The 18,579-nt window shown below is 47.0% G+C and overlaps 1 protein-coding gene across 1 annotated transcript in view; it reads right to left on the bottom strand.

Annotated features, from left to right (window-relative positions):
* The window catches only part of Tmem163 (transmembrane protein 163), a 179,809-nt gene that overhangs the window by 25,080 nt on the left and 136,150 nt on the right, over nt 1–18,579 (bottom strand). The window contains exon 5 of the mRNA XM_059280559.1: nt 6,898–6,994. Within this exon, the coding sequence (XP_059136542.1) occupies nt 6,898–6,994 (97 nt within the window). The remainder of the gene's footprint in view (nt 1–6,897; nt 6,995–18,579) is intronic.

Raw genomic sequence — 18,579 nt, 5'->3', positions numbered from 1 at the left:
TAGTTCAATTCCCAGTTTAAATGTGGAGTTCTGTTGGACAGCATATCACGTTGGAAGATGAACCTCTGATGCTGATGGAGGACCTAGGAGTCACAGGCCAGGAAAGCGCCTACGGCATTATCCAACCTGAGCTGAAGAGCATCCCTGAAGGCATTTCTGGCATGTTCCACACAGTCTGACCCCCCACACTGAAGATATGACAAGGCCTACAGTCTTCCTTAGAAGCCTCTCCTCAGCCAGCAACAGCCACTCAGTAGCGGCGAGCTAAGCACATCTGAAGGGCTTCCGTGTTTAACGAAGTCCAATGCCTTGTATTTGTTTTCATCGACAAGGTAACATTAGCATTGGTCTTCTATAAAACAAGAAACTGGGGCAAAGATGAAACAATCTACCCTAGGTTCTCCCCGTGAGAGAGGCAGGATTAAATCCATGCAAAAAACAGCTCTCACCTCAAAGGGAATAAGAGACAGCTTGTTCTGCAGCCAAAAAAGAATGATATTGGCCCAGGAACACTGATTCAGGTTACCCCAAGTTCCATGCTCCAACTGCTAACAGGTCCATGCCATTCTTAAAGATTATTAATAGTATTATTACTCTCTATGTTTTTGTGTTTGTGTGCACATGTATGTTTATGTGTGTGTTTGTGTGTGTGATGTGTGTGTGATGTGTGTGTGGCATGTGTGTGTGTATGTGTGTGATGTGTGTGTGTGTGATGTGTGTGTGGTGTATGTATGTGTGGTGTGTGTGTGTGTGTGTGTGTGTGTGTTTGTGTGTGTGGTGTATGTATGTGTTTTGTGTGTTGTGTATGTTCTGTGTATATGTTTACACTGAGGACACGTGGAACCTTTAGAAATACACTCCCCAATGAGACCCTCACTTCAGAAGGCCAGTGAGACACTTAGTGGCCAGCAAGGCCAGGAAAGCACCCCTTTAGCCCCATGTTCCTGCTGTTTCCTTCTGTCAAGTGCCTGTGGCTCTACACCGGCAGTTCTCAACCTGTGGGTCACGACCCCTTTGGGGTCACATGACCCTTTCACAGGGGTCATCTAAGACCATCAGAAAACACGAACATTTACATTACAATTCCTAACAGGAGCAAAATTACATTTATGAAGCAGCAAGGAAACTAAACTTCATGGTGGGGCTCACCACAGCATGAGGAACGGGATAAACGGGTCACAGCATTAGGAAGGCTGAGAACCACTGCTCTAAAGCCATGCTCCAGAGAATCCACTGTCAGGGGCAGGCTGAGGGGAGGTCAAGGCAGGGAGGGATGCTTCCACTGGACGAGTGGCTAAGCCAGGGAAGCAGGTATGGAGGTCAATACAAGAGCAGATGGCAGGCGGGGAGAGACAGGAAAAAGGATGAGTTTCCGGTTTAAAAAACTACATATATCTGTTTAGGGGGGGGGCACACACGTGCCAGGGGTCATATGTGAGGAGCAGGAAAAGGGGGGGAGGAGAAAGAACCGAGTGAGGAAGGAGAGAGGAGGGAGGGGGAAGGAGGGGAAGGGGGAGAGGTAGAGGAAGGGAAGGGGAAGAGGGAGGAGACATTCTAAAGGGCTAAGTCCTGAAAGCCAGTGGACAGCAGAGACACACAGACCCATGGAACTAGCAGCGGGAGGCGGCCTGCAGAAAAGAGCAGGGCTCAGACCCAGACTCTGCCATCAGCCACGACAACCTTAGCCTTCAGCTTTCAGAGCCTGTGTGCCTACGAAAAGGAAAAAAGTACATCACCTGCCCTGCGTCATCAGAGCAGGTGCAGTGGGGCCAAAACAGGCTGGGACTCTTTCAAAGCAACCCAAGATCGAAAGAAAAAGAACAGCAAGAAAGAAATGAAAGAATAAAGCAATCCATCTTGGCATTAAACAACATAGATATATCAATTGGAAAAAAAAAAAACCCACTAAGATTCAGTGGGTAAGGTAATCAGAGGCCCAGATTTCTTAAGGATGCTCACGTTTGTTCAGAAGTTGTTTTCATTCTTTTTGTTTTTGTTTATTCATTCATTTGTTTGTTTTAGAGACAATATTTCATGTAGCCCCAGCCACCCTCAAACTCAACCGTTCAGCTGAGGATGACCTTGAACTTCTGATCCTCCTGTCTCCCCCTCCCAAGTACTGGGACTACAGGAGTGAGCCACCATCCCTAGTTGAAGGCAGTGCTGGGATTGGAACCCAGGCAAGGCAAGCAGTCTACCGACCGAGTCACAGCCCCGTCACTAGATGTTGTTTTTGTGTCGAAAATAAGGAAGTAGCAAGCTGCTGGCATCAGGCAAGTGCTCACTTATGTTCTACTCACACAGCCTCCTCCTGCCCCATCTAGAGTCAGAACAGTACAGAGTTGGAGAGAAGCCTCCAGAATCTGCATCATTGACCAAAGGTGTGGATGGCAGAAGGGGGAGGGGGAAGGCTTAGGCCCTTTTCTCAGGCAGCCTGGCTGCACAACCCCCACAGGCCCGCTTCAGGGCTCTCGAGAGAACTTCCTCTTCCAGACAAACCCCAAAGGGCTGGTGATGCCCTGGAGGTTCAGAGCCAGCTGACTTCACAGCTGGGTAACTCCTGGCTACACAGATTTCTAGTGGAACACTGGCCTGTTGTGGGCTGGGGAGTGGATATGAGGAGGACCTGAGTTCAGATCTCAGAATCTACATCTAAAGCCAGTTATAACCTAAAAGCAGAGCAGCACCTCAGGAGAGGGAAGTGGAGACAAGATCCCGAGGGCCGGCTAGTCACCAGCCTAGATGAAAGACAGCTCCAGGTCAGTGAGGGACCCAGTCTCAAGGGAATAGTGTAGCTGAAAGTTTTTCTGTGTCCCGCCTGGCCCGCGGTCAGGGCAAATCTTTCTCACCCGCCAGTCCCGCAGCCACTCAGACCCAATTAAACACACACAGGCTTATATTATTTTTAAACTATGGCCATTAGCTCAGACTACTACTGACTAGCTCTTACACTTACGCGTAGCCCATTTCTGTTCATCTATATGTTGCCACATGTTCTGTGGCTTTACCTGTGTGCCATTACATGCTGCTCTCTGGATGGCAGGCTGGCGTATCCTGGCTCAGCCTTCCAGCCTTCCCACAATTCTCCTTGTTTGTTTATCCTGCCTATCCCTCCTGCCTGGCTACTGGTCGATCAGCTTTATTTATCAACCAATCAGAGCAACACATTCACAGCATACAGAACATCCCACTGCAGAATAGAGCAACAGAGAATACACAATGTCCTCCTCTGGTCTCACAGGCATGTGCACCCTCACATATGTACACACACACACACACACACACACACACACACACACACACACATTCTTGTACTGAGTCTCACTCAGAGAACTGCATAGCTGAATTGAAGGCAACTCGGTTTTGATTTTCGCTTTGGTTTTAAGACAAAGTCTCATGTATCTTAGTATCCCAGTCTGGGCTTAAACTCACTGTGTAGCCGAGGATGACCTCCAGCCCCTGATCCTCCAACCTCTACCTGTGCTGGGGTATGAGACAGGTGTGCACTTCCAGACACAGTTTGTATGGTGCCAGGGCTCAAACCCAAGCTTTCATACTTGCTAGGCCAGCATTACCCATGGAGCCACACACAGCCCACAGCCTTGCTCCTGTCCAGGCAGAACGGAGCTGGGAAAATGCAGCCTGGATTTGAGGGGAGGGGTTAAAGTGTAATTGAGAGGGACACCCACCACCTTGAAGCCCTGAAGAGTACGGTCCCTGGTTTGGTCCAGGCCCTACAAGAAATAGCAAGTCCCTGAGTGCAGTTCAGACTTCCCTTGTCCTGTGTGAAATTATCCGTTCACTCAAACCAGGTTTTCAATTTCTTTTCTATTAGTTCCCGTGTAGCTAGAGTTTTCCTGCCTGGCCCACAGTCAGGACAATTCTCTCTCACCTGCCAGTCCCACAGCCGCTCAGACCCAACCAAGTAATATTGCTTACAAACTGTATGCAATACATACAGGCCATCCCACAGCATTCCTGCACGTGTATTTGTGTGTGTGTGTGTGTGTGTGTGTGTGTGTGTGTTGTGTGTGCAGGTGTGTGTGTTATACATGTGTGTCTGTGTGCAGGTGTGTGTGTTACACATACGTGTCTGTGTGCAGGTGTGTGTTATACATAAGTGTCTGTGTGCAGGTATGTGTTATACACATGTGTCTGTGTGCAGGTGTGTGTTATACACGTGTCTTGTGCAGGTGTGTGTTATACATAAGTGTCTGTGTGCAGGTATGTGTTATACACATGTGCCTGTGTGCAGGTGTGTGTTATACACATGTGTCTTGTGCAGGTGTGTGTTATACATAGGTGTCTGTGTGCAGGTGTGTGTGCTATACATGTGTGTCTGTGTGCAGGTGTGTGTGTTATATATAGGCGTCTGTGTGCAGGTGTGTGTGCTATACATGTGTGTCTGTGTGCAGGTACTCCACACATACAGGTGTGTGTGTGCCAGGGACTGACATCAGGTATTATACTCTCTTTCACTCCCCACCTAATCTTGACTAGTCAGGGTCTCTCACTGAACCCAGAACTCACCCAGCATGGGGACCTGAGTTCAATCCCCAGAACCCATATGAAAGCCTGGGCATGGTGGTACACGCCTGTAACCACAGTGCTGGGAAAACAGAGACAGGTGGATCCCTGGGGCTCAGTGGTCAACCATTTTAACCAAATCGGTGAGCTCTAGGACAGTAAGAGAGCCTGTTCTCAAAGGAGAGGGACAGCATTGCTGAAGGTAACATTTGAGGTTGTCCTCTGACCTCCACACACATGCACAACCTCACGCATGCCCACGCTCCCACATGTATTAAAATAAATCATTTTCTGTGTCCTGGTAGTGTTAACTGTCCCTGAGTGCTGCTCAGACAAACAGTAGCCTTTGCTGCAGCAACTCAAACACTCCTGGTTAACTTTTCATGATACTAAAAAGCTTAAAGATAAAACCAACCATGTGCAGGATATCCACAAAGTGGTATGATTTATAATTTTTCACTCTCATCCAGGAACTGATAAAAGACTGCGGTAACCTTAGGTTCTCCAAGGACAGGGCCCATCTTGGGTATGACCACATGGCCTTTCACCCTTTAAACCTGATGTGAGGCAGCTCATTAGACACTGATAGAGTGAGGCAGGATTGAAATCGCTGTGCTTCTTCACCTCTCCTAAGAACGTCTGCACCACAGGGTTAGGAGTGACTGCCCACAGCTAAAAGTGCTTCTGCTGTCGAGAGAAAGCCAAGGAGCATTTCTATAGAGGCCTGTGAGCAAAGTCATCCATCCCATGACATTACGCCTGCTGGAAATGAATCTTTAATATCTGAATAAATGAATGTGTCAACTGGTACAGTGCTGAAAAGCCCTACCTAGTAACATTTCCTCAAGCTCAGATGTATTCATAACCTCTGAAAAATGCAGGGTGTCACCTACCTGAAGTGTAACATACATAATCACCCTGGGTGCCTTCTACGTTAAGCAGATTTATATTCTAGCAGAATGGGTCATGTGACATAAGATTTGTAGGGGAAGAGGATAAATAGGTCTAAGATCTGAAGCAGCTGGGCAGACCGTGGGGAGATAACTCAGTCCTTACGAGAGGGAGAGCCCAATCATGGAAGCAGTTGTAGTATTTTCTCAAGCTAACTCACTCCTGAGAATGACTGAGTCCCTTAAACAAATTTTCACCTTTCCTTCCTGTTGTTTCCTGAGAGATCAGAGGGCCAGTCTCAGGCCGACTTCGGTAATAAACAACAGTCAAAGTGCTGATGGACTGTAAAAGAGACAGCTTCAAGAGAGGGAAGAAACAACACAAGCAGCCACTTGGATGCCTCTACTCAATGTGATAGAATATCCCTTTATGTTTTCATTAACTCTGTGTGTGCGTGCGTGTGTGTGTGTGTGTGTGTGTGTGTGTGTGTGTGTCTGTCTGTCTGTCTCTCTCTGCCTCTGTCTCCCCCCCACCCCTACACACACACACACACACACACAGGAGGAGTATTACCCTCAAGATGACACAGGATCTATAAGAAACAGACTGTAGACAGTTACATAGATATTTCCTCCAAACCCAGGAAGTAAAAGAAACCTACAAGGTTCAGGAAGTCAACAAAACTCACAAGTCTCAGGAAGCTCCTGAAATTTACAACATTCACAAGGTCCCACCCCTAAAGTTATACAAGCATTACACAATAGGTCATCCAAAAGATAAATGCACAGTCTCCCTAATCATTCTGACACATATAAAATGGTGTGTTATGGTCGAGCCGAAATCCAAACACATCCTACAAGCCAGTGTTTCTTCTTTACATTGTCATGAACCCAAATGTGAAAAATTACAGTGGCAGCATCTTCATCACCTAGTAACCAAATCAGTTGCCTTCTAGGAAGGCTGCCCAACAGGAAGCTACAAAAATATCCAGAGAGGATAGGGGAAGGAAGAGTTAAGGAAGAGAAGGACAAAATGGTGAGAAACATCTCTGTCAGAAATTGTGTCTTCTGGTTTGTATATCTAGACATCAGTTGTGCTAGGAAACCTAATGGAAATAGATTTACATACTGTACTGAGGTGCAAAAGAAAAAAGAAATGTTTCTTATTACAGCATCATTAGATGGATTCAGACAACATATTGGATCACAGCTGCATAAATACAATTCTTTTTTATGAAAAGAAAGACATTTTGCTTTAAAACTAGTCAAAAGACCTAAGGAACAGGACACAGACATGAGTACCAGCTCAACTATATGGAGTCTCATCTGACCCAGAACTTCACTATGCTGTCATTTGTGTTCCTGCAAAGAGTTCTTCTGTCCCCTAAAACAGCTTCCCCTTCCCCACCCACTGCAGCAGACCTGTGTGAGAATCAGGGTGCGACCTTCAGGGAAGAACGTTAGGAAAGAAGGACCTTACCACTTCAGGGAGCAGCCTCGTTGAAAGGTCATGGATGGCTTTGACCACTATGCATATAGATGACAGAAGAAAGATCACCCCCAAGATGACACAGGCTCTGTAAGAAAAAGAACATGGATCGTTGTGTAGTTATTTCCTCTAAATTAAAATATTTCCCCCTGGAAGGAGGCTCATTAATCCTCAGAAAGTAAAGGACACTTAAAAGTTTTAGGAAGCCAATGAAACTCACAGGTCTCAGGAAACTCCTGAAGCTTACAAGACTCACAAGGCCCCTTCTCAAATGTTACATGAACAGTAACAACTGCTTAGAAGATGTGACTTTTTTCAGTGGAACTGCCTGAAAGTTGTATAGGGAGCTCCAGGGGTGCGGTTTTTGCTGACTTGTCACCCATGGGCAGTGAACTTTTCAGTGACGCAGCTGCCTTTGGTCAAACTGTACTCCGATCAGTAGCCCCAGTGAAACTCATTGTTCACTAATCTACATAGATGGCATCATTTTTTCGGCATGTTGTCAATCCCTTATCTGAAATGGATCCCAGGGGCTGGCTGAGAAGTTAATATAAACAAACCAGTGAGCACTAGGTTCAGTGAAAGACCCTATCTCAAAAAGTGACAGAAGACTATGCCTGAGATTGCCCTTCGGCGTGTGTACACACACACACACACACACACACACACACACACACACACACACAGAGAGAGAGAGAGATAGACAGAGACAGAGACAGAGACAGATAGAGAGACAGAGAGACAGAGACAGAGAGAATATGTCCCTTAGGTAATAATATATGTCTTCCATCTCCCAGTGTCTACAGTAGCATGTAGCAGATGTCCTGTGTGCATCTGTTGAGTGGATATGACCAACTAACTAGTTAGCTAACCAAACCAATAACTAACCATTACTAGTTTACCCACCTGGGAGTTCCTTACCATGGAGTCTGAGGCAGCATTGTTTGCTTTCCAATGGGTCTGAGGAGAGGAGGGGGACTCCTAACCTTCATTCCTGTACCCTCAAACTAGCCACATCATAAAGCAGCTCTAAAGTATAATGGAAACTCAAAAGAAGTTTGCCACCCAGTTTCTTAAAGTTGGACCTTGTAAACTACAGCCTACCTTGTGTGGACACTATCAGTATACACAAAAATATGCTCAGATTTTTACTGAAATCTCCTTTTCTTCTTTTCAGTGTGCTGCAGACTTGGAAATCATAGCCCCTGCTTCCCAAAACTGTGTTAGGTCCTGTGTGTCAGAGCCCTGCTGCTTCTGCAGCCCAAAGCAGCTATGAATAGCTCAGGCTGCAATGCTATTTTTTAACATTGTATTAATAATATATTGTGTTTACACAGCAGCTTTCTCCTCAGGCACTCAGAGTTCTGCACATCAGCTCCCAAATCCCCTGGAGGGCTCCTCACATCCAGGTGTTTGTTTTTGTGCAGTTTATGAATGGGGAGGGTGATGTGTGTTTCATTAACAAAAGGAGACAAAGTCAGAGAGAACAGGGGTAGGAGGCTTGGCTCAAGGTCATGCAAGGCATTGAGTTCTACCCAGAAAGAGAGCCTGAGGGGTGGGGAAGGGGTTCCGTGGGTAAAATGTCTGCTGCACAAGCATGAGGAACTGAGTTTGGATCTCCAGCACCCATAAAACGAAAGACAGGTTGGTCCCTGGGGCACACTGGCCAACCGCGTAGCTGAATCTGTGGGCTCTGTAGTTAGTGAGAGATCTTGTCTCAAAAACAAAGCGTACAGGGGCTGGAGAGCTTGCTCCACAGTTGGGAATATTGCTCTTCCAGAGTACCTGAGTTTGGCTCTAAGAACCTGTTCAGAGCCAACAGTAGCAGCTCCAGCACCAAGGAATCCAATACCCTCTCCTGACCTCTGAGGGCACCTGCATACATGTGGTATATACACACAGAGACACACACATATACACATAGATTTTTTTTTAATTTTTTAAACATTAAAACAAACATAAATAAAACCAAGTAGAAAGAAGTTGAGGAAGACACCCGATGTCAACATCTGGCCTCCACATGTGTACTTACATACACATGTACATACACAAACCACACACACCACAAGAAATAGAACCTGATTCAACTAATGACCTCCCAGTAGCCGGTGCATTCAGCAACCACTCTGGGCATCATGGCACATGACCACCATGTCACATGACCACCACCACTCTAGTCTGTCCAGGACATCACGCTCCACCATCGCTCTCCAGAACACCTCAAAGATTTGGGTCAGAAGCAAACAGAGAAAATGTGGCTACTTCTCCATCAGCACTAAGTGAACTCCTTCTAGGTCTGACAGGCAGAGGGGAATTGGCTCACTCCACACACCCGCCTTCTCCTGCACAGGCAGGCCTAGCCGAGTAAAAGGAGTCCTGAGGAGGCAGGGCTCCAGGAAGAATACACTCCTTTTCTCTCCTGCCTAAACCCTGCGCAGCTTCCTGAGTTAGAAAAAACAAATGGCCTACCACCCCCTCAATAAAGAAAACGGCCCACAACCCTTCCACACAATCCTTAACTGATGGTTCAAAACTGAGTTGAGGTTCCCATGGGACCAGTATGTGTGTGTGTGGGGGGGGGGGCCACACATGGCGGGAATCCATGTCACCATCACCTAAGAACTTGCTAGAAGGAATTTCTGAGTGAATCTACCACAGACCTGTTCCTGGGCTTTGTTGAGAACATACCCAACAGCTTGCTGGGAACACAGCAAAGAGTAGCCCAGCTCTCCCTCCCTCATGGCAGACTTTCTGTGACTATATGCACTAATCCACGACTAAATGCCAGGTCATGACTGAGAAGTATTTACTTACTGTGGTTCCACCTTATGCCAAGAAACCTGCTGAGCACTAGAGTGTGACACGTAAGCCCCAGGCCCTTCTTCAAGAAGTGGGAAACGGAAGCATTTAAATCACACAGAACACTTTAGTGACAGTGAGTCAATCAGAAGCAGCTCAGTTAGGACCACGGGGGGCCAAGGAGGTGGCTCGGTGGGGAAAGTGTTTCCCACCACACAAACATGAGGACCTGAGTGTGGGTCCCGGGCACCCACATAAAAGTCAGGTGGGGTAGAGTGAGTCTGTGACTCAAGCACCGTGGGGAGGTGAAGTCGGATGAAGTCCTGGACTCATTGGCCAGCTAGCCCAGGCAATCAATGAGAGACCCTGTTTCAAAGAACAAGGTAAAAGTAATGGGGACATTGAATGCTGACCTCTGGCCTCCACACAAACATACACATGAACACATGTGTACCCATGCTCATGTATATATACACACACACAGGTACCTACAACACTCACACATACACACACCATTTCGATTATAAAGAAGAGCCACATTGTATCCTGGAAAAGGCGGTTTGGGGACTCATCAGAATTTCTTCATTCATCTTGTTAACACTACACACCCACTTCGTGTCAGGGACCGTTCTCGGGAACAAGAGGTACAGATATTTGGGGGAAGAACCTTCCAGGCAGAAGGAAGACAGGACATTAAGGTGGAAGTCTTCCTGACATAATGGGGATACAGTAAGTCTATGAGAAGAGAGGAGGAGGGAGGGGGGATTAAAAACATAAAGGGAGAGGCGGGGCGGGGTGGGGGTGGACTCTTTGAGTTCTCTGAGCCGCGTAGGTATGGAATCTACAGGATGGGAAGCCACAGGGGCTGGGGCTTGGAAGTGACAGGCTGTGGCCTGTTTTAGCAGGACTGTGTTCTCTCCAGCAAAGCAAAAACAAGGAGAGAAGCTAGGAGACTGACACAAACCCCAGGCCAGGTGGGGGTGGGACCAAACAGGTTGGCATTAGAATAGTAAAGCTTGAGGAGTGAGTCTGGAGATATTCTGACTTGGGAGCTGCTCTGAAGGCATGGTGGACAGGTTCTGTTAAGTGTGGTCCAAGACTAACGGGAATCAATAATGATGCCAGACTTCAGATCCTGGAAAAGGGACCGACAGAGCAGTTCTTCCCTGAGATAGAGACCTCAGAAGAGTGGGTGTTGGTGGGGGAGGACCCAAAGGTCAGTTTCGGACACACTGTTAGAGACTTCTCTCAGACATCCAAGTAGAGATATTTTGTTGTATTTTTATTTTGAGACAGGGTCGTATGTAGCCTAAGCTGGCTCTGAATTCCTGATGTAACTAAGAATGACCTTGAACTTCCCATCCTCCTGCCTCCACCTCCCAAATGTTGGGATGAGAAGTGTGTACCACCATCCCTGGTTTATATGATTCTAGGGGTAGAACCCAGGACTTCATGCATACTGTGAAAGTACTCCACCAACTGAGCCCCATTCTGAGAAGGGCAGGTCGAGACAGGAGCTTAAACTTAGACTGTCTAGGTGGTATCCCCGGTAGTACCCTTAGGGAGTCACCAGCACACAGACAGAGTTTGAGCCTTGGACACCGATGTGATTATTTTTCTATTTTTCAGGAAATGATAGATGTCCAGAGGTAAGGGTCCATGCTGGGTCCTAGCTGAGAAGCCGGGTAGAGAAGCGGATGAGAATCACCAAGGAGCAGCCGTCTGTGCCGAGCTGAGCTGTACAAACTCTCTTCTGAAGCCATGGGGAGCCTTGCTGCTTTGAACATGATGGAGTGAGACAATTAGATCTGCATTTTCAGGAACTCAGTAGGCAGTGACTGCCATGAGCCTAGCTGGGCCTAACTTGCCTCATCCATCACTCCACAGCAATGGGCCACATACCCTCCCGTGCTGCAGTGTCCCAGAGACAAAGAGTGCTGCTTAGTATGTCCAACCTGAACCAAGGCACCTGGTCCATGCCGGGCTGATCGCTCTCCTTCTATAGATTTTTTTTTTTTTTTTTTTTTTTTTGAGACTGGTTCTCCTGTAAGGCTGGCCTCAAAGTTAAGATGTAGCAAGGATGACCTTAAATTTCTGGTCTTCCTGCTTCCAGGATGACAAATGTGCACCCCCTTTCCTGGTTTATGTGACGCTGGGGATGGAACTCGGGACTCTGTGCACGCTAAACAAGCGCTCCATCCACTGACCTGCACCCCCAGGCCCTCTCTCTATTGACTTTAAGCCAAAATGAAAGCCAGCAAAGACTGCTGGAGATGATTCATCCCAGAATAGGGATGGCTGGAGAGCTGAGCTGGGTGGGGACTGTCGACCAGATTGATTAACCAGTGTCCCCGAGGGAGGTCAGGCTTCCCACACACTGGCTGACTTCCCCCAGATGAAATGCTCCCTTAGAACCTGTCAGCAGCTGCATGGCCTTGGGAGCTACGCAGCACACTTCCAGAGAATTCTGCTGCCCAAAGGTGAATCACACAGGCTGCTGAGGGGGAAGTGGGAGAGAATGAGGTGCTGCCTCCCGTAGCAGGAGGGACAGGGCAGTGTTAGAGCATGTGGGAGAGCGAGAGAGATCATGTGATCGGACAGTAACACCTGTCACAGCAATACAGCAGTCCGTGGGTCTGCTGACTGCTAATTAGCGGGCCAAACCTTTGCACCTGGAGATGGACTGCGCAGTTCCTGATGATGGAGAAAAAGGAACAGAGTAACATCCTAAGCAAGCAAGGGGCGGGTTCCCAGCAGGCCTGTGGGCAACTGTACCATCACTCACATTCACTCACACTCAGCTACTTGTCCCATTTGCAAGGCAAGGTCATTTGCAGTGCTCTGTGTGGAGGGTGCACACAAGGGACCGACGTCCTTGTGACTCGCGTGTGTTCTCTGCCAGCTCTGTGTGGTGCTGACACTAACTCAAGCTGAAGCTAGGGGGGTACGGCTGGTTTGGCCTCTTCACTGTCTGGTGCTCCTCAGAATTCCACCTGCCTTGCAAACCTCAGGGCCTGAGCTGGACCCCCAGAACCGGTGCTTTAAAACAAGCTGGCTGCAGTGATACTCACTTGAAGTCCCAGTGCTGGGAGACAGAGAGAGGTGGATCCCTGGGCTCACTGGCCAGCCAGCCTAGCTGACCCAATCAGCTCCAGGTTCAGTGTGAGACTTTGTCTCAAAAAACAAGGTCCCGTGGGGCTGGGGAGTTGCCTCAGTTAAGTGCTTGCTACACAAGTCTAAGGAGCTGAGTATGTATCCCCAGAACCCTCATAAAAGCTGGGTGGCTGTGGTGGCCATCTATAATTCCAACCTCAGAAGGCAGAGACAGGGGATCCTAGAGCAACCTGGCCAGGGAGCCTGGGTATGTCAGCAAGCTTTGCGTTTGACAGAGAGACCTTGCCTTGATGGATAAATCAAGAGAGTGCTGAGGATGATTCCTGACACCAGCCTGGGGCCTCCACATACACAACGCACAGCCTCCCACACATGTGCCCCCACACACATGCACGCATACACATGTATACCACATTACACACACAAATGGAAAAAGGAAAAAAATGAGGTGGATGATGGAAGAAGACACTGACCTCTGACCTACACACAGATACACCCCCACACACACACACACGCATACCCCACCCACCTACCTCCAAACACACAAGCCCAGCTCAGCACTCAGTATACATGCTTCCTAGTATGCCTTGGTGAGTGGAATTAATGTCTTTGCTTCACACACACACACACACACACACACACACACACACACACACACACCCTCCAGCATCACTGAAGTAACCCTTTTTCCAATGTTTCCAAGCTCCTTGATTATAGCAGTTAAAGTAATTGGCTTAAGTCATTTGTTTGCTTTGAGGCACCTCTGGGAGTCTGCCCCTAAAGAAAAAGCTTCTTACAGAAGAGTGTTCACAGAACCCTTCCTTAGATCTAGACATGAGGACTTTCAGTGTTCCACGAAAGGGGAGTTTAAGTGACCAAGTTCCATCAGTGCGTTGGGTGATTCAATTTGTGTTTGTTTTGAAGCTGATCTGACAGAACAGAGTGGAGTTTTGGTCACCAGAGAGATGGCGGGGGTGGGGGGGGAGCGAGAGGGAATGTGAAGAACTCAGACAAGGGGATTCAGAACACAGAGATGACTTCTGGGCTACAGAACCATCGCTTCAGGTATTCCACATCTCAAATAACTAGGAGAGTGTCTCATTCCAATGCATAAAAATGATTTGCACAAATTGACTGTGACCCGGAATCAATCATTAAACATTGTGAATATGTATCCAGTTATCATAAAATAAGATCAATAAAAAGATACAAATAAAAGGTTTGTGTCCATAGATAACAAAACAGAATCTAAATGATAAAATATTATTATATCATATACTTGGGAGGATGAAGCAAGATTTGAGTTCAAAGGTCAGCCTGGGCAACATAACAAAACTCTGCCTCGAAAGACCAAACAAAACAGTAGGCCATAAAATTGTACATATTTATAACTAGGCAGACAGACAGATGATAGATAAGAAATATGCAAAAAAATCTAAATTCAGGGAGAAATTTCTGGAAAGAAATATACTATTGAGTAATAATGCTGTGAGGATCAGCTTCATGACCTTCTATTGCTCTATAGGAAAGAAAATTCTAGAAATACCTTCTGTTCGTATAGTACTTTTGTTTTGGTTTATTTGTTTGTTTGGTATAAAGCCTCACACTGTAACCCAGGCTGGCCTGGAACTCACAGTGTAGTCCAGGCTAGCCTTAAACTTAAGGCAACCCACCTGCCTCAACCTCCTGAGTGTTGGCATGACAGGCAAGAACCACCACACTCAACTGGCTCCTCCCCTTAGCGTTTGTCTTTAAACATCCCAGTGATATGTGAAACGCTGCTCACTCACACTTCTAAACTTCAAAACATTGCATTTGATAACATGTTTGTATGCATGCATGTACAGGTATCCATTTGCGTGTAAAACCAGAGTTTGATCTCAGTGTCTTCCTCAATAATTCTCATCTTTAATTTTTGAGACAAGATCTCTCACTGAACCTGGAGTTCACTGATTTGTCTAGTGGTCCAGCTGGCCCCTGAGTCCACGTGATCCACTTGTCTCCTCCTCCTCCCCCGGGATTCACATGCATGCCACCACACACTTTTTATTTACATTGGTCCTGAGAGAGATCAACCCCAAGTCCTCGTGTTTGCAGAGGCCAGAAGACGGCATCAGATCTCTCCTGATGCTGGAGTCAAAGGCGGTGCGGAGCACTTGATGTGGGTATTGGGAACTGCCCAGGTGCAGCACACATCCTTAACCACTGAGCCACCTCTCCAGCCCATAAACCACACCTCCCTGTGACACCTAAGACCATCGATGCTGGGTAAATGGTTGTGCTGCATGGCTTAGGCAACGCTGACAGGAAAAGGTCTGTATGAGGTTAATTTGAACACGTCCTTCCGGGTATTTTCAACCAATGGTTAAGCAGATCATAGCCTCAGGACCTGTGGCTAGAGAGAGCCCTGTTCAACCTTTACAGGACTCAGTTTCCCTGTGGGAAAAAATGGGAACTAGAAAGAGAACACTTTGCTTCCAGTATTGTGGTAAATCTGTCCGTGGTGGTTAGTCTTCGCTGTTAGCCTGACTGGATGGAGAATCAACTGAAAGGCCAGCTGCTGTGTGTCCCTCCAGTACTGGGGTCACCTTGCCTGGCTTCTCATGTGGGTTCTGAGGATAAAACTCACTTTGTTTGTGTCTGCAAGGCAAATGCTTGACCAACTGACCCATCACCCCAGACCCACCCACCTCCCCCCCACACACACACCCACAATTCTTCCAGGCAGAGTTGTGCACACATTTTTTTCTAACATGAGCTGCAGTATTGCTAAAGACAGTAAGCTGGGCAAGAATCAAGAGCCCTGGGTTCCAGATTGATCTGTGTCATTCACACTGAGGTTGCATAGCAAACCATGGCTTCCCTCCTGCTAAAAATGAGCGGCGTTGACGTCACTCTCAAAAATCCCGAAGCTGAAATTCTAGTCTGGATGTGGCAATGGGATTTCTGGCTCATTAACAGTTTTTATTTTAAGTCAACAGGTTTGAGGTACAGATTTGTTTGTACAACCAAAATGCAAGAACTGAACAGTAGGTATTATTTACTCACTGGCAAGCTAGGGAAAACATGAGTTTCGCAATAAGCCATCCACAAACTGTAGGGTCTCTTCCACATAATTGACAAGAGAGCTCTTGGCTGGGGGTCAGGTGCCCCGGGCCCGTGGCCAGCTCTTGTTTATTTCTGTACCTTCTCTGTAACCTACATACTCTACTCTTCAAGAAGAGCTGGTAGTTCTCAGCAGGACAGGAAAGAAACAGATAATCAGAACGTTTAAGAAAAAACATTGTGCTGGGCAGTGGTGGCACACATCTTTAATCCTGCACTCAGGAGGCAGAGGCAGGTGGATCTCTGTGAGTTTGAGGCCTGGTCTACAAAGTGAGTTCCAGGAAAGGTGCAAAGCTTTTTTTTTTTTTTTTTTTTTTTTTTTTTTTGAGAATCCCTGTGTCAAAAAACAAAAACAAACAAACAAACAAACAAACAAAAAGAAGAAATGTTATGCATTCCTTAAATTGGGAAGCTGGTTTGGGGTGTGTGTGTGTGTGTGTGTGTGTGTGTGTGTGTGTGTGTGTGTGTGTAGAGGTCAGAGGAGCCTCAAACATTATCCTGTTGATTTTTATACAGGGTCTCTCACTAGCCTGGAGATGACCAAGTAGGCTAGACTGGGTCCCGAGAGGCCCAGGAACGCCCTTTGTCCCTGCCTCCTCAGTGCTGGGATTACAAACACTCACTATCACGACATGCTTTTTATGTTCTAGAGATTGAACTCAGGTCCTATGTCTGCAAGACAAGCACTTTACCAACTGAGGTATCCTCCCTCCTTCACGGGACGCTGGATGTCTATGCAGAGTTATTTTAAGTTACTTGGAATACCGATACACTGGAGCTTCACAACATTATAACCTGGAGAAAAGTGTGTTCATAATTAATACAAAAACCTTCACCTCGTGGGGCTACTTCCTAAAAGTTCTGGAACTTAAAGTTACATTGAAATACATGATTAGAGTCACATGCTAAGGCTCCCCTTAAAAATGCAGTTCTGGGGCTGGGGAGACGGCTCAATCAGTGAGATGTGTGCCACTCAAGCATGAGGACATGAGTTCAAGACCTAGCACCCACAGAAAAGCCAGGTACGGAGGCTCACACCTGTGACCCTAGCATGGAGGAGGTAGCACTGGGATCCCTGGGGCTCACTAGCCAGCCATCCTAGCTGAATCATGAGCTCCAGGCCACTGAGAGACCATGTCTCCAAAAAAGAAAATGTGGGCAGGAGAGATGCCTCAGTGGTTAAGAATGAGTCTTCCATTCCCAGCATCCATGTCACGCAGCTCATAACCACCTGTAATTCTAGTTCCAGGGGACTCAGTGCCCTCTTCTGGCCTCTGTTGCTAACAGCACTCATGTGTACATAGCCCTGCATACATACACATACACACACACACACACACACACACACACGCACACGCACATGCACACACACACATAATTTATATGTGTTATAGTCATAGAGTCCTTATGTTTGCAAATATAGAATTATATTTTTCTATATTTTCAGGTGTTAAAGTTTTAATTAAAGATGTAGGTGTCTCTATTAGGGGGAATCCTCCCCCTAATTTCAATGGAGTCTATCACAGTGATGTAATTTCTAAGCATGAAGGAATCTTAAGCTCCAGTGAGCCGCTTTCTTGCTGTAAAAGCAGGAGGGAGCCACTGAGAGCCCAGGCTCAGGAAACAGAGTGCCAGGCCTAAGTCCAGCACCTGAGTTTTCCAATCACTTGGCCTCAGGAAAGCTGTGTAACTCCTCTTTGCCCAGTTCCGTCATCTGTGGGCTGAGGTCAGCTATTTGACTGTGATAAGTGAATTCCCATACAGAGGTTTTTCAGCTCAGGATCTGATGATACAGATTTTAAAAGTCAGTGATAAGCTAGGCGATGGCTCGGCTCACAGAGTGCTTGCGTTTCAAGTATGAGAAAGATCCGAGGTCGAGCCTCAGAACCCATATTAAAAAGCCAGGTGTGGCACTACCTGCTTGAAATCCCAGCACTGGGAAGAGGGAGACCCGAGGATCCTGGGGCTTGCTGTCCAGCTAGCCTAGCCAAGCCAAGTCAGTGAGCTTCAGGCCAGTGAGAGACCCTGATGCAAAAGCAAAGGTGGACAGCTCCTGAGGATCCACACCTGAGCTGACCTCGGGCTTCTTTATACATAGCTGCATGCACACAGAGACACTAAAGAAGACTCAGCACTTTAGTCTTCAGAGAGAACCCACTCCCCTTTATCTGTTCCTGGGTAACTCCTAAAAGAAGAAACTCTACCAGTTAGTTGAAAATAATAAAAATGGTCATAATAAGAAGCAATTGACAGCGATAAGAACGATTATTATAAGTACTTTGGGTGCTAACATTAGCTAAGTTTCCAATACTTACAGACCTTGTGTGTGTGTGTGCATGGAAGGACATTTACCCCTACACAAAATGTCACAACCAGGGCACGTGCGTGGAGTCCACTGTGCCTGTGTTGTGTTGGGGTCACAGATCTGACACTCACTGCCCTTCATCCTTGGTTTTGCCAACAAAATGCACAGCCTTGTAGAGACACCCCGCCAGCCCCAGGAGCCAAATGATTCCGGGTGCAATAAAAAGCGAAGGAAGGCTCTTATAACTCCCCCATAATTATTCTATCAGTTCATCCAAGGCTCATCTCAGCTGCCCCATTTTGCTCTAATCTGTCTGCCCACTGCTTCTGAATTACTATGCTGTTTGCTTT

Source organism: Peromyscus eremicus, chromosome 15 (assembly GCF_949786415.1).
Source record: "Peromyscus eremicus chromosome 15, PerEre_H2_v1, whole genome shotgun sequence".
Classification (NCBI taxonomy): domain Eukaryota; kingdom Metazoa; phylum Chordata; class Mammalia; order Rodentia; family Cricetidae; genus Peromyscus; species Peromyscus eremicus.
This window is presented reverse-complemented; position numbering and strand designations above follow the sequence as displayed.